This window comes from Nicotiana sylvestris, chromosome 10, assembly GCF_000393655.2.
Source record: "Nicotiana sylvestris chromosome 10, ASM39365v2, whole genome shotgun sequence".
NCBI lineage: Eukaryota > Viridiplantae > Streptophyta > Magnoliopsida > Solanales > Solanaceae > Nicotiana > Nicotiana sylvestris.
The window spans coordinates 2,566,915-2,583,344 of NC_091066.1; the positions used below are offsets into that span (position 1 = coordinate 2,566,915).

General features: G+C 35.1%; 1 protein-coding gene and 1 pseudogene across 2 annotated transcripts; one reads left to right on the top strand and one right to left on the bottom strand.

Moving 5' to 3' along the window:
- Window positions 1-246: 246 nt before the first annotated feature.
- Window positions 247-2,982, top strand: LOC104215234 (uncharacterized). Of its 2 annotated transcripts, none has more exons than XM_009764993.2 (3): window positions 247-821; window positions 1,694-1,926; window positions 2,066-2,982. In XM_009764993.2, the coding sequence occupies exons 1-3, from the start codon at window positions 524-526 to the stop codon at window positions 2,342-2,344; spliced, it is 810 nt and encodes a 269-aa protein (XP_009763295.1). In that variant the 5' UTR covers window positions 247-523; the 3' UTR covers window positions 2,345-2,982. The 2 variants fall into 2 exon arrangements, with proteins under 2 accessions (XP_009763295.1, XP_009763303.1); XM_009765001.2 differs by having other exon boundaries at window positions 1,724-1,926.
- A 317-nt stretch (window positions 2,983-3,299) lies between these two features.
- The window catches only part of LOC104215226 (delta(12)-acyl-lipid-desaturase-like), a 40,551-nt pseudogene continuing 27,420 nt past the window's right edge, over window positions 3,300-16,430 (bottom strand).

Sequence of the window (16,430 nt, forward strand, 5' to 3'; positions counted from 1 at the left end):
CCTATAGTTTCAGCCTAATACTAGCTATTTGTCCATATAGTAGGAACCTATAGCATCAACTGCTAGGGATGTTCATAAGTGCATTCCTAATTATTGGAGGCCACTTTAGCTAGGTGGTCCGCCACTACCACATAAACCATAAACGCAGGCTGGCCCACTTATTTTTATTGTTTCTATATTTTAAAAAAATCTAATCGTACATGAACTACGGAAAGGCAGATCAAGATTAAAATTTATGAATTTATATATATATATTGAATTTACAATCAAATATTTGTAAATATTTAATGAAATTCTTAACATAAATACAGGGTTTGGAAAAAAGTCACTAAGTTCAGGGGACCGTATGCTTAAGGCCAGATCCCCTCGAGCCACAGCCACTAATTGCCTACACTATTTCCCTTTCCTAAAACAATTAAGTGACTCCCAATCTTGCCTTCCAAATGTTATAAAACGTACGTAGCCATGCATATAACTCTCTGCACTATTACATCATTAGCTACATAACTACCTAAATTAAACAATGGAGCCGTGGAAAAACCTGAACGGAATAGTAGTGATGGTGACAGGGGCGTCCTCAGGAATTGGGCGAGAGTTGTGTCTCGACTTGGCGAAAGCCGGCTGCAGCATTATTGCTGCCGCTCGTCGTGTTGACAGGCTCAAATCTCTCTGTGACGAGATCAACTCAGAGGGCATCCAGCGTGCATATGCCGTCGAGCTTGACATCACTGCCAATGGTGCTACCATTGAGGTCGCTGTACAAATAGCTTGGAACACCTTCGGACGTATTGATGCCTTGGTTAACAATGCCGGCGTTAGAGGTTGTGTATTATGAAGTTCTAAATTACTACTCCCTCTATTCAATTTATATATTTTTTTAAATAAAGACTACTAGAACTTGTACTCTCTCCGTCCAAATTTATATGACACTTTTTTCCTCTTGGTTAGTCCCAAAAAGAATGTCAATCATTCCTTATTTAGAAATAATTTATCTTTAGAGTTCCTACTTTATCATTAATAAATTGATTTACACTCACACAAATATTTATGGTTTATTTTAGACCATAAATTTTAAAAGTTTTTATTTCTTTCTTAATGCTTAGTCAAACAGTGTGAGGTAAATTGGGTCGGTGGAATAGTTTTCTGTAAATATACCATAACATTTGTGTAGCTATAGGACATTCGGAACTTATGACTTTAAATATTTGTGCGACTATAAAAGCTTGTCATTAAGGAAATATAAAAATATGTTACTTTATTGAATTGAAGTTAAATAAAAAATGAACTGACAAAGTATTTTTCCTTCCTTCATAGTCAAATTTGATGATACACTCCGCCTTTTTGGAACGAAATAAATAGGAAAAAATTTAAGCTATCTACATTTTATATATCCAAAACAAGTCATATATATTTGCGTGGTTATAAGCTATAAGTAAATAAGAAGTTTAAAGTTAATTATTCTTAAATATGAAAAGTAGTAATTCTTTTTGGATAAACTAAAAAAGAAAGAATGTCATATCAAATGAGATTGATAATGTAAAAATATCTGTGAATTTTTAACAGATGATAGCAAGATGTCAAGATTAATTATCATCTTTGTCAGATTACCAATTATATTATCAAGGGATATACTTATAATTACCTCATATTCTTCGTTATCATCAATGCATAAAACTTAAAACTCTATATCTAGGTAGTTTAAGCTCTTCACTGAAATTATCAGAGGAGGAATGGAACCATACCTTTAATACAAACCTAAGAGGGGCTTGGCTGGTTTCCAAATATGTCTGTAGACGCATGCACGATGCTAAACAGAGCGGAGGATCTGTCATTAATATCTCTTCAGCTGCTGCTCTGAATCGTGCACCATTACCGGGGAGTCTTGCTTACGCTTCTTCAAAGACGGCTCTTGACATGATCACTAAGGTACTAATAGGAATTTTATTAAGGGTGTTCAAGATTTGACATGCATGTTCGAAAAGGCTGCATCTACCATTGATTTATCTGCAATTTTCTTCTCTGTGATACATATTTTTGGATTAATTATTCAAAAAATTAATGGCAGATAATGGCCCTTGAATTAGGAGTAGACAAGATTAGATTGAACTCAATAGCACCAGGAGTTTACAAATCTGAGATAACAGAGATGCTTGTCCAACAGAAACGTTTTCATAATGCCGTTTTCAAAGCTGTTCCTCTGAGAACTTTTGGAACAACAGATCCGGCTTTAACGTCAGTGGTCCGGTACTTAATCCATGATTCTTCAGAATATGTTTCAGGCAATGTCTTCATCGTCGACGCTGGAACTACTTTAGTAGGTGTCCCCATTTTCTCATCACTCTAGAAAAACTAGCTGATGAAGACACATGAAGACGTTGAATCTGATCATTTTTCTTGATCGAGAAATATACACTATTATCTGCACAAATAAATGGACATATATGTTAGAGAAAAAATAATGTCCCGAATAATGTTGTTACCGTACTGGCAGTTCACGTGCCAACTATAAGGGGCTGTCAATATATTTCACCAACTATATATAATCATACTGTTATTAGCTTTTAGCTTTCTCAAAGTCCGAATTGTTATAATTAACAACAGATTATACACTCTAAGTAGTCCAAGTTTCAGTGATTATGCACAGCAGAAATGTTGATTTGAAACACCATCTACGACAACGCATGAGCCTTGAATCCTGAAACAGAACTAAAGATGGCCTTATGAACACTATATATACTTTGTTTTTTCTCAACAACAGGTGGTTGAGTTTGTCGGACGAAATAGAAAGAAAAGCAAATAAGAGGTGGGGGGACATCTCTGCAAAAAATATTTCAACGGACGGTGGTCAATTGACCGCCCTTAGCAAAGGTGGCTTCGCCCCTGCCCGACTCCATGAACTTTTTTGGAATACAACAGACCCAGAGTTGAATCTGGGAAGCTTTATTTATAAATAAAATAAAGTTATGTCTTCTCTTATTTGAATCATACGGCCCCTTGTATAGTTTCCGGCTTTTCTTTTTCCTCAAGCTTCCATTAAACTAAAAGTCACTATAAGTTCACATCAATTCACTTAAGATATGACAGAATGAAAAAAAAAATAACATAATAATCCCGTCACACAAATTTGGTGGTTATTTAAAATGGATATTATTATAGTTAAGTAACGAGGGAGTTAACAATACTATACAATAGACATTTTCATAGTTACATAACGATGAATTTAACAATAAGTAAAATATATAAAGTAACAACTGAAACGCACATTGTATTTAAAGTAACAACAAATACAACACACAACCCAAAATACGTATTACCACGAGTATTGAACATATTAAACCAATTTAGATAAATAGTTATTGGTGTTCAACTTTCAAAACTTGTTTTTATACCAAAAAACACCCTTATCTTGAGATCCTTCATCTTTCTCCACATTGACGCACTTCTTAAAATACCTCCATATTGCTTTATAAATCGGGGTATCATCAAATTGGTAATATTCTCCTAATGATGACTTAATAGGTCTGATCGGCTCCACTGCATGGTAATGTGGAATGGCCGAGAATAGATGATGCACAGCATGAGTATCTGCAATGTGGTGAGACACTTTATTTAGTAAAACACCATTGTCTCTGTCTACAGTAGCTAGAGCTCCTCTTAACCAATTCTACTCGGATGAATCTGTCACGACCCAAATCCTAACTTGTCATGATGGCGCCTATCATGGTACTGGGCAAGCTGGCATTTACGAATAACTCCAACACTTTTAACAAAAACAGATTTAAAGTAGTTTAATTAGCAACTTCTCATAAGAGGATAGAAAGATCCCAAAAACACGGAAAAACAGCTCCCAAATCGGGGTGTCACAGAGTACATGAGCATCTAAAGTCATAAGTCTGAAATACACTGCCTAAGATAGTCCGAAACTAAATATAGTAAAAGGAAAGATAAGAAAGGAGAAACAAGGACTGCGAACGCCGGGCAGCTACCTCCAAGTCTCCAAATATCAGTTGTGCAAAGTATCAACACTCACCATGTCTAGAAACACCTGGATCAGCACACGAAGTGTAGGGTACAACGTGAGTACAGTCAACTCAGTAAGTAACAATACTAAATAAAGAACTAAAAGTAGTGACGAGCTCTGCAATTCTAGTTCAACTTCAGAAATTTCAAGATAAGAAAATAGGCATGCTTTCAAGTTCGACAATTCAAGTAAAACAGAATATAACATCTTTCAGAAGACTTCCTGACAGTGATATATGGCAGCTAAGTGCACAATAATAAAGAAAAGAGCATTCTCTCAGAGCAACAGTCACTCAATCTTTCTCAATAGCTCAGCTCTCGGCACTGGCACTCGGCACTCAGCACTCAACACTAGTACTCAATAGGTACCTACACTCATTGGGGGTGTGTACAGACTCCGGGGGGCTTCTTCAACCCTAGCGCTATACCGATGCGGCGTGCATCCCGATCCTATAATATATATATATATATATATATATATATATATATATATATATATATATATATAGTTATAAGGCTCGTTGCAACGTGCAACCCAATCCACATATATACAGCCCTAAGTCTCGTTGCGGCATGCAACCCGATCCACACATATATACATATTGCTCATAGCTCGGCACTCAAGCCCTAACTCAGTCACCAACCTCTCCAGTCTCTCGGGCTCTCAGAAATCACAAAATCAGCCCAAACAGAAATGATGTAAGGTGTCAACAAGAAGAAAGAAGAGGCTGAGATATGATACGCAAGTAAAACCGTGACTGAGTACAAGAAAGCAATTAGAAAATAATTCAACAAGTACACAACTTATGCGGCTCCAAACAATATCAACACATAACCTAACATGATTTGCTATCAAATTTCTATAACACATGGAGAGCATATAGCTAACAACAAGTTATTCAACTCTACAGTTCTATGGAATGGACCAAGTCACAATTCCTATGGTGCACGCCCACACGCCCGTCACTTAGCATGTGCGTCACCTCTAAACCAATCACATAACACATAATACAGGGTGTCACACACCCCCAAAACCAGATTTAAAACGAGTACTTACCTCAATCTGTGCCAATCTCTACTCCACCATGCATTTGCCTCGCGAATCGGCCTCCAAATGCCTCGAATCTAACCACTAACAATACGATACAATCTACACGGGCTAAAAGAATCAATTCCATGAGAAAATACAAGATTATAAGTCAAAAATTCGAAATCGGCTTCAAGCTGGCCCCCAGCCCCATGTCTCGAAATCCAACAAAAGTCACAAACCCTGAAAGCCCATTCAACCAGGAGTCTAGCCATAACAAATTCATCAAAATCCAACACCAAATCGCCACTCAAATCGCCAAAACAACTATCCAAATCTCTAGCCTCAAACCCCCAAATTTTACCTAAAAAATGCACCAGCAAGGTGGGAAAATCAATGGGGAAACAAAATTATTGAAGAAATTTAACCACAAGTGACTTACCTCAAGAATCCCTTCAAAATCCCTTTCAAAAATGGCCTTAGACCGAGCTCAAAATGTTTGAAAGTGAAGAAAATCGCGAACTCTATTATTGTTAATTTTGCCCAGCAAAACCGCTTCTGCGGTTCACTTAACCGCATTTGCGGCTTCCCACGCTTCTGTAGCGCCCAGTCCGCTTATGAGGACACGTTTCTGCGAAGGGTCGTCCGCTTCTGCGAAGCTACCTCACCAAGCGCCCATGCACTTCTACGATCCAATACCCGCATCTGCTGACACGCAAGTGCAGAAAGGGCCTCACACCTGCGACCTCTACCAGCTTCCTTCTTGACCGCTTTTGTGGTCCCCTTCTCGCTTCTGCGAGCTCGCATCTACGGTGTCCACTCCGCAGGTGCGATTACACCAACAGTTGCAAATCTTCAGCAACTCTTCAACTTCAACCTTGTTCTGAAAATCATCCGAAATCAACCCGAGGCTCTGGAGACCTCAACCAAACATACCAACAAGTCTTAAAACATCATACAAACTTAGTCAAACCCTTAGATCACCTAAAACAACATCAAAAACACGAATCACACATATATTCAATCCTAATGAACTTTGAAACTACCAAATTCTACAACCGATACCGAAACCTATCAAATCACGTCCGATTGACCCTGAATTTTGCACACAAGTCACAAATGACACCACGGACCTACTCCAACTTTCAGATCCCAATCTGACCCTGATATCAAAAAGTTCACTCCTGGTCAAATGTCACGACCCAAAATTCCCACATTCGGGACCGTGATAGCACCTAACATTTCACTTACTAGGCAAGCCAACGTTAGAGAATTCTCAAATCAACTTTAGCAAATTTTTAATAACAGAAATAATTAAGCTAAAACAGAGTTTGCGGAATATTATAAAACCCATAACATCTGATGCATATAGGATCTGGCGTCACAACTCACGAGCTACTACGATTTACTACAAATAGAGTCTAAAAAAGAGTACATTGTTCTGAAAGAGAAAGAAACAGTAAAGTAATAAGTCTAGGAAGAGCCTACAGGGTCTGCGGACGTTAGTAGATCTACCTTAGTTTCCTGATGATCAAGTCCAGTTGCTAGCCTCATGATCAGCTAAGGCCGGTACCAAAAACTGCATAGAAGTGAGTGTGTAGTATCAGTATAACCGACCCTATGTACTGGTAAGTATCAAGCCTAACCTCAATGAAGTAGTGACGAGGCTATGACAAAACACCTACATAATAAACCTATGCAGATAACAATATGCGTACAAAATAACAACAAATATAATCTAGACAAGTAATATCGGGAGGGGGACATGCTGAGTGGGTCACAAGATAAAGAATCACAGCAGTAATAAGAACTTGATCAACCAATATACCTTGAACCAATAGGAACAAGTAAACACAGTAAAGAAAAATACACGACGTCAACCTTTGTGCTTTTACTCTCAACCTCACCATATAATCAATGGAAACAGCACGACATCACCCCTCGTGCATTAACTCTCATAACATGGCACGACATCACCCTTCATGCATTAACAGTCACAATATGGCACAACATCACCCTTCATGTTTTTATTCTCTCAAAACACAGCACGGCATCACCTTTCGTGTATTAACACTCTACCTTACCATAAAGCAATGAACAAAAGACAATAGGGAGATAGAAATTACAATAACAAGTCTTAATACTCGTCACCTCACCTATACGTAATACCCAACATCTAAACACGTAGCAAATAGACAAATAAGTCCTAATACCTCAAGTTAAGGTTAACCACAATACTTACCTCGCTCTGAAGACCAAACTCAAAGCTCAATCACTGCTTTGCCTTTCAAACAAGCCTCCGAACCAATAGAATCTAGAAATTTACCAACCAAACGATTCAAATTAAGCCTTAGGAAATACCCAAGAATGTAAAGAATTCAATTTATGTTACTATTGAAAAAGTCAACGCCCGGGTCTGCTTGGTCCAAACTCGAAATTTAGACCAAAATCCGATTAGCCATTCACCCCAAGCCCGGTTATGTAATTTATTTTGCAACCCGACCTCAATTTGAGGTCTAAATTTCTAATTTACCAAATCCCTAATTTCTACCCCCCCCCCCCAATTTCACCATGAAAACTCTAGATTTTATGTTGAAAATATGTGAAATGTAGTGAAAGATTGAAAGAAAATAGGTTAGAATCACTTACCAACGATTTGGGGAAGAAGGAGTCTTGGAAAAATCGCCTCTAAGGTTTTAGGTTTTGAAAATTTGAAGAATGAACCAAAAATCCCGTCTAAGTCATATTTTGTTCAGTTGTAGATGTCGCATTTGCGCCCTGGGCTTCGCAAATACGATGGAACCATCGCAAATGCGAAGCCTTTCACACCTCTGCTTTCTTCACAAATGCGAAGATCATTTCGCAAATGCGAACATGACCCTCCGCAATTGCGACCCTATGAACGTATTTGCGATCACTGCCTTCCCCAGACTCACTTCGCAAATGCGAAGAATGTTTCGCAAATACGAAATCTGTGTGGCCCAGCTACTCTTCGCATTTACGATGAGTAGCTCGCAAATATCTGTTAAATTTCCTAACAACAGAACTCAAACACCAACAACATTTCCTAAGTTAAATTTCACTTCGGAGCCTATCCGAAAGTCACCCGAGCCCTCGGGCTCTAAATCAGAAGTGCACACAAGTCTAAAAACATCATACAAACTTGCTCGCGCGATCAAATCGCAAAAATAACACCTAGAACTACAAATTGAGCACCAAATCAAATGGAATTTTCAAGAAACCTTTGAAATTTCTATTTTAACCACCGGACGTTTGAATAATGTCAAACCAACTCTGTTTCCCACCAAATTCCACAGACAAGTTATAAATATGGTATTGGACCTATACCAAGTTCCAAAACTAAAATACGGACCCGTTATCCAAAAAGTCAAACTTTGATCAAACATTTCCATTTCATTAAGCCCTTAAATTTCAAATTTCAACAATGTCCGATATCTCGGGCTAGGGATTTTCGAATTCAATTCCGGGAGTACCCCCAAGTCCCAAATCATGATGCGGACCCACCGAGACCATCAAAATACGAATTCGGATACGTTTACCAAAAATATCAACCGAAGTCAACTCAAATGAAGTTTTTAGGCAAGAATTTTTGTTTTTATCAATTTTTAACATAAAAGCTTTCCGAAAATACACTCGGACTACGCACGCAAATTGAGAAATGATAAAATGATGTATTTAAAGCTTAAAAGCATAGAATTGAGTTTTAAAACATAAGATGACCTTTCGGGTTATCACATCAAACCTTCCAAAAATTCAACTTTAGCCATTTCAAGCCTAATTCAACTATGGACCTCCAAATCACAATTCGGACGCGCTCCTAAGTCCAAAATAACCCAAGGAAGCTAGCGGAACAATCAAAACTCCATTCCGGAGTTGTTTACACATAAGTTAATATCCGATTAACTTTTCTAACTTAAGCCCCCAACCTTAAGACTAAGTGTCTCAGTTCATTCCGAAATCTTTCCGGACCCAAATCAACTAATCCGGTAAGTCATATAACAACTATAAAGCACAAAAAAAAGTAGTAAATAAGGAAACGGGGCTACAACTCTCGAAACGACCGGTCGTGTCGTTACAGAATCATAATGTGGCAATGAAGGATGAGTAAGCTGCAAAGAAAGTGGCTAATATATAAAGGGTGTGGTACCCCATAGAAGTATATAAGCCAAGCTAGCCCTTGTGCCAAAGCAAGACTATACAACACATAAGTAGCTGCAATCACACCTGTATTTGAAATGTAAATTTGTTTCCTCTCACGGTCATTATATATAGGAGCATATGGATCAAAATGACATGCAAAGAGATCACTAGGTTTGCCGAAGACATTGAATGCCAAGTGCAAAGGCTCGCCAAGAATGATTGTGCAGGCAAGTGTGACTGCTTGTCCTAATGGATTGTTCAAATATTTATAGTACCATTTTAGTTCGGATTTAAGCCTTGGCACGAAAAAATTCTCACGTTCAAGGGAACTAGTGTTAGAGTGATGACGGCGCTGAGCATTTTTCCATGAGAAGTATGGCACTAAAAGTATGGATTCGATTTTAACAAAATTAATATTCAAATAGTCAACAGAAGAGGCCATACATTGGCCGCTTCATGTGCTACCATCTAATTGACAAATCTTGTCCCTCCATAACTAATCTTTGCATTACTTATTCCTACACAACTAAATTCTGCATAACTAATCCTTTTATAACTAATCTCTATATTATTAATATGTGCATAACTCTAACCAGCAACCCAACGACCCCTTAGTCTTGATTGAAGAAGTTTGCACACAATAAGTGTGAGTTTTGTTGGGATATATACTATTAACCATGAGTTTGGTTTAGATATAGTATTTATTTTGAAATAATTGTTTATTCAGTTTTAATAAAGTTTTAAATAGATCATATAATAGTATGTGTCCTTTGCTTATATAGTAGATGATTTAGTGTATAGAGTTTAGCTTATACACGGAAGATTAAATCATCGGTTCTTATAAGTATAAAATTTGAGTTCACAATCTAATGATGAAATTGGACAAACCATCAGGAATGATTGTAACACAAGATTAAATATAATTAGTCTTGATTATGGGAATGGTTTAATTCCAACTTCTTGTGCTAGTACATTTTGTATGTATTGAACGGACCAGGTAGAGATAGGTATTTTATACTGACTTAATAAAATAAACTCTCTAGCCATTAAATGTACTTATACTCTTAATCTTGATATAATTATTATTAGTTGTGTATATTATTATTGTTTTGATTTATTAAAAGGCAAGATTCTTTCGTGGGTCAATATGCCTGGTAAATTGGATAATAATAATATACATTGGCGAAGTAATAGTTAGTTGATGGAATCCATGTCTCGGTTTAGAGATTGATGATATACCTTTATGAAAGCTTATAAGTTTGCATGTGTAAACCCGGCCGGTGGATTTTGTATCCGACACATGAAATAAGTTAAGCGAAAGTCTAAAGGAAATAATCAATAAATTAAATCGTCAGTAATTTAATTTAATTGATTCGTATCTGAATCTTAACATGGGGAGTTAAATAAGATTTAATGGATGAATTTCGAAATTGAATAAGGAGTGTAATTACGAATTTTTAGTGGAATAATTCGTAATTAATTATGGTGGATATTAATTTCGAAAATTACAAATTAATTCCATAATTGGAAGCCTTGTTAATTAAATTCTGTGGTCCCTACTGTGCCTAAATAATAGGAAATAAAGGAATCCTTTTTCTGGTGGAAAAGAAAACCTAACAGGTTTTGGAAAAGGGTCTTAACCCTTAAAACTTGTGCTATAAATACATAAGGTTTTCCACCTAGAGGGATGAGTACATGGTGGCTGAAATTTTCAGCCAAGTTTTCCTAGAAATTTCGCCCACACGAAATTGCTATTTTCGGGTATTATTTGGGTAACACAGTAGAAGACCGTGGAACGTTCGAGGATCACGATTGTGCGGGTGATGGAGATTCCATTGAGAAGTTATGGAACTGAAGGCTCACGTGGTAGAAGAGATATGTTCACGCTTCAAGAGGTAACCCGTGAAATCCCGTTTATGCTAGTTGTCTAAATTACATGTGATTTTGATACTGGGATTGCTTCCGCTGCATATAATAATCCATCAATTGGTATCAGAGCTCACTCACATCTAATTAGATAACTAAGTTTTTCATGAAACAAGAATATGGTGTTTATGTGCATTTTTTGAATTACATATATATGTGGTTTTTTGAAAAACTGCACTGCTGTTTTGTGAATTAACTGTGCATAATTTATGGATTATTCTTATAATCATGAGATATATGTTTTCTTATTGATATTTTATTGAGATTATCTAAATTTTTTGGGGTAAACCCTAGAAAAACGCAAAACCTGTTTTTGACCGAATAGCCGGAATTTTCGGATGTCAGCGAACTTGACGGACTCCGATTGAGCTGAAATTTGGTGGGTCCATCGGAAACGCCGTGGTGAGAAAAACTCACTGCTGCAGTGAATCATGGTATGTTTCGGCGTTTTTAGGTCGTTTGGACTGTGTTTTGGACGTTTTTTTTATTTTCTGGAAATTATTTCTTAATAATTTTAATTCTTTTTTAATTCAATGGTGTTGGGGATGACTCCCCATGGTCCCCATGATTAAATACTAGTCATATAATAGGTTTACACATTGACTATTAGCAAATAAACGTGTTGTTGTATTAAATTCAATAATAGAGGTGTAAGATTTTATTGACTAGGTCTTACAAGGTATAATTCATATTGTGTAATGATATAATTATTTTGTAAGAAAGTAAAATTCTCTATTTGATATCCTGGATGACTAATGATTGGAGCGTTTGGCATGTTTGTGCATAAAAAATTTCTCAAATTTAAGTTTATATTTTCATGCCCTACGTGATTACTAGTTTGGATTTTCGATGAAGAATTTTGTTCTCTGATTGGAGGTTCTAATTAAGTGAAATATGACGGTATGTTGTATGAGTTTTATAATGTTGGTATGACTTTTAAGCTATGGTCTACCATAAAATAATTTTATGAGCTAAATATATATTCACTTGTAAATTGAGAATTTTATGAGTAATAAATAGTTACCACTGAAGTGGTTTGTTTATTTGAACTCATGAAAAATTCTTAGTAAATTTGTACATGTGAAATTATATCTATTCATGGATTGAGCATTATGATTAATAAGTAGGATCCACAAAATGGTCTATTTATTTGAGTCATTGAAATATGTTTAATATACCATGTGAAAATTATCCTTGAGAAATCTACATTAATGGTGGAGGTTCATAACTAGAAAAAGAGTATTTATCTTTGGGTACTAGTGAAACTAACTCCACCCATGAGAAGAGATATTGGGGTTTTCACTGAACGGGAGAAAATATAATATCTCAGGTTCTTATGTATTTAATAAAAGGATAATTTATTGCAAAAGGAGATATTATATATCCTAGAAATAGGAAGAAAATAATATATGCCTTGAGCTCATAGTGTAATTATAAGGAGAATGGAAATCAATATCATATTTATTTTAATTCATGAAACTACTTAAAACGGTTATTCTCCGAGTTTGGTTACAGGCTAGTGGTCATGAATTTGACGGACTCCGATTAACCTGAAACTTGGTGGGTTCATCGAAAACGATCTAGTGAAAAAAAAACTCCTTGCTATGCAGTGAATCATGTTGTTTTTTTGGCATTTTGAGGTCGTTTAGATGGGTTTTCAAGCAGTTTATTAAATTGAATTTGTTATAAATATGAAAAATTATTCTTTATATATCGGCTATATTTGTGTTAAATCTGAAACATGATGATTTAACTTGATATGATATATAGCAAGAATGCAAATCACATGGATTTAATCCTGACTACGCCAAAAAAATAATTTATTCGAATTTGGTCTAGTTTTTGGCGATCATGAATTTCACGATCTCCGAATGACCTGAAATTCGGTAGGATCATTGGAAACGATCATTTAAGAAGATCTCACTGCTATGCAGTGAATCAGATCGTATTTTGACGATTTGGGATCGTTTTGGTGAGTTTTTTGGAGGTTTGACGGATTAAAATGTGATTTACATACGAAAAGTCATTCTTTCTATCATTTTATATGTCTAATCTGGAACATGATAACACATGTTGATTTGACATGAATTGGTATATGATAAAAAAAATGTAGGTCATATTTTAAATTCTTAAAAAAATGCTTAAAATGATAATTTTCCAAATTTGGTCGCAATTTTTGATTGATATGAAATTTGGTAGATTTATCAGAAATAGTCCAGTCAACAATAATCACCACTATACAGTGTGAAATATTAATTTTAGTATTTTAAGACTGTTTAAATGGGTATTGAGCATTTTTTTTAATATGGAACTTAATCCTCAGAGAAAAGTTCGTGGTTGTGATAAAGTGGTGATGGGAATAAACCCCTATGGTCTTCATTTTTTTTATTTATAGTGAGATAATAAATTTATGCGTTGACATTAGGTCTTCCTCCATATCGGATAAATTTATTATGAACTCACTGGCTATAGTTACTAGTTATTGATAACCAGTATTAACTCTCCATCTGAGCTTAAAGGGTTGAATCAATTTTGTAACTACAATACAATCATGATTAAGTGGTGATAGAAATATATTTCTATGGTCTTCCACTATTAATTTCAAGTGAGTAATAAATTTATGCGTTGACTTTAGGTCTTCCTCCATATCGGATAAATTTATTGTAAGCTCACTAGGTGAAATACTAGTAATTGATATCGTGTACTTACTCTCCATCTGAGTATACATGTTGGATCAATGAAACTAGAGCTATTAAAAATGATGTTCACTTGACTTAAATTAACAGTATACTCTCCATCTGAGTTGGGTCTGTTTTAATTATTGGAGTGAATAATCTGGCATTGCATATGTATGTTGCATGAGTAGTTCTTTCCCGTCGAAATTGCTATTCAAGATGCATGACATATATGTGTAGTGTGTTTTAAAATTTTTGTATTAAAAAGTTATATACAATTGACTGAAAATAATAGTATGCTCTCCATCTGAGTTGGTTCTATTTATTTTTGGATTGTATAATTCTTGCATTATATAATATACTTTGCATGAATAATTCTTTTCCCATCGAAATTTATTATTCCAGATGCATGTATGTATATAAATATTGAATGCAGTCTGAATTTTACTATTCAGTGTTTTGACTTATTATGATCTATTTAATATTTTTATCTCAACTCCACAATGATTTTATGCAATTTGTCGTATTACTTGTTAAAATTTTCTTTTAGTGATAAGGCATTAATTTTAAGGATGCAATATATGTACTTTTGTTAGAAGGAATTTAATTCCGGTTTCTGGGCAAAATAAGAGATGGATATTTGTTTTATTTTTCGAATAACTCTTGAGTTATTGAGCTTAATAAACACTTTATCTCTTGTGGTACATGAATGAGTGACCTTGTTATTATATATTGATGTCTCTCCTGAACAGAACAATATTAGTCTACCTCATAAGAGAATATGTTCTTCAAAATTGAGTAAAACTTATCTGTGCACTTTTATCTAAGTCATATTAATCTGGATAGGATTTCAAGTTGGTCAAGTATGGACCTTAAGGTTCATTGAAAGTAGAGGCACTACCAACTTGTGGATCCTGTTTGGAAGGAAATTTGACTAAAAGATGTTTCCCTTTAAAAGGAAATAAAACTAGTGATAAGCTAGAATGAATCCTTTCTGATTTGTATGGTTAAATGAACATACTCGTAAGAGATAGATTTTGAGTATTTTATGACGTTCATAAATGATTACTCAAAATATTAATATATTTATTTGATGCACTGTAAGTCTTAATGAATTAAGTAATTCAAGGTTTTTAAGACTTGAAATAGAGAAGCACCAAAGAAATATATTAAGTTACTACAATTTGATTGTAGTGGCGAGCATCTCTCTAAAGAGTTTTTTAGTTACATATCAGAATAGGGATTACATCTCAATTGACTACACCGTAAACTCCATAATAGAGTCGTGTAGTAGAAAGAAGAAATAAGTCTCTTTTGGATATGGATAGACTAATGACGTGTTATTCAGATTTGCCTTATTTATTTTTGGAATATTTCCTGGAAACTTCAAATTACATTCTGAATTTAGTTCCTTCTAAGCTAGTACCTGGGACATCTATAGAACTGTGGACTGAATGTAAGCTTGGTCTGTGGCATGTTCAGATATAGGATTATCCCGCATATGTGCTGAAAGGGAAAGCAGATATGTAAGTTGGAACTAAGGATGGATAGGTGCATGTTTATCGAATATCCAAGAAAACGAATGAAGCTTTATTTTATTGTCCTAAAGAAAATAAGGCAATTGTTAAAACAAATGCATTTTTCTAGATAAGGACTGTTTAATAAAACATGTTCCTAGAAGTAAACTATTTTTACAGGAACTGGGCAAAGAAATAACTAGATGTTCAAGAACATCAAAACCCACACGTCAGAATTGACGTTCCATTGCATTTAAGTAGTGGGAGAACGTTAATAGACATAATATGCCTTTATCGAGTGGGAGTGATGTTTGAACATTGAACACTATAGTAAGAAGTCACTAATATTTCAATGTCGTGAGGTAACGAAGGTAATATTAGTGGTACTTCGTCTTAGTGGGAGAAAGCTAAAGAAAATTATAGTTCGGTGTTCATTCTTGGGATAGTTTCGGTAACAGGATCTCTGAAGAGTTTAATACCAAACTAGATAATTACGACAAAGTACTACTGGACAAATATTGCATCAGATATAACTTGGCAAGATTCTTTAACAAAACCTTATTTGGTGAAGACTTTTAATAGTCATGTAAAAGAATGCCTGAGAAAGTTGTAGATGCATGGTTATGAGTCTAAGTGGGAGATTGTTGGGGCATATACTATTAACCATGCATTTGGATATAGTATATTCTAATAATTATCATGGTTAAAAGTCTAAGTGGGAGATTGTTGGGATATATACTATTAACCATGAGTTTGGTTTAGATATAGTATTTATTATGAAATAATTGTTTATTCAGTTTTAATAAAGTTTTAAATAGATCATATAATAGTCTGTGTCCTTTGCTTATATAGTAGATGATTTAGTGTATAGAGTTTAGCTTATACACGGAAGATTAAATCATCGGTTCTTATAAGTATAAAGTTTGAGTTCACAATCTAATGATGGAATTGGACAAACCATCAGGAATGATTGTAGCACAAGATTAAATATAATTAATCTTGATTATGGGAATGGTTTAATTCCAACTTCTTGTGCTAGTACATTTTGTATGTATTGAACGGACCAGGTAGAGATAAGTATTTTATACTGACTTAATAAAATAA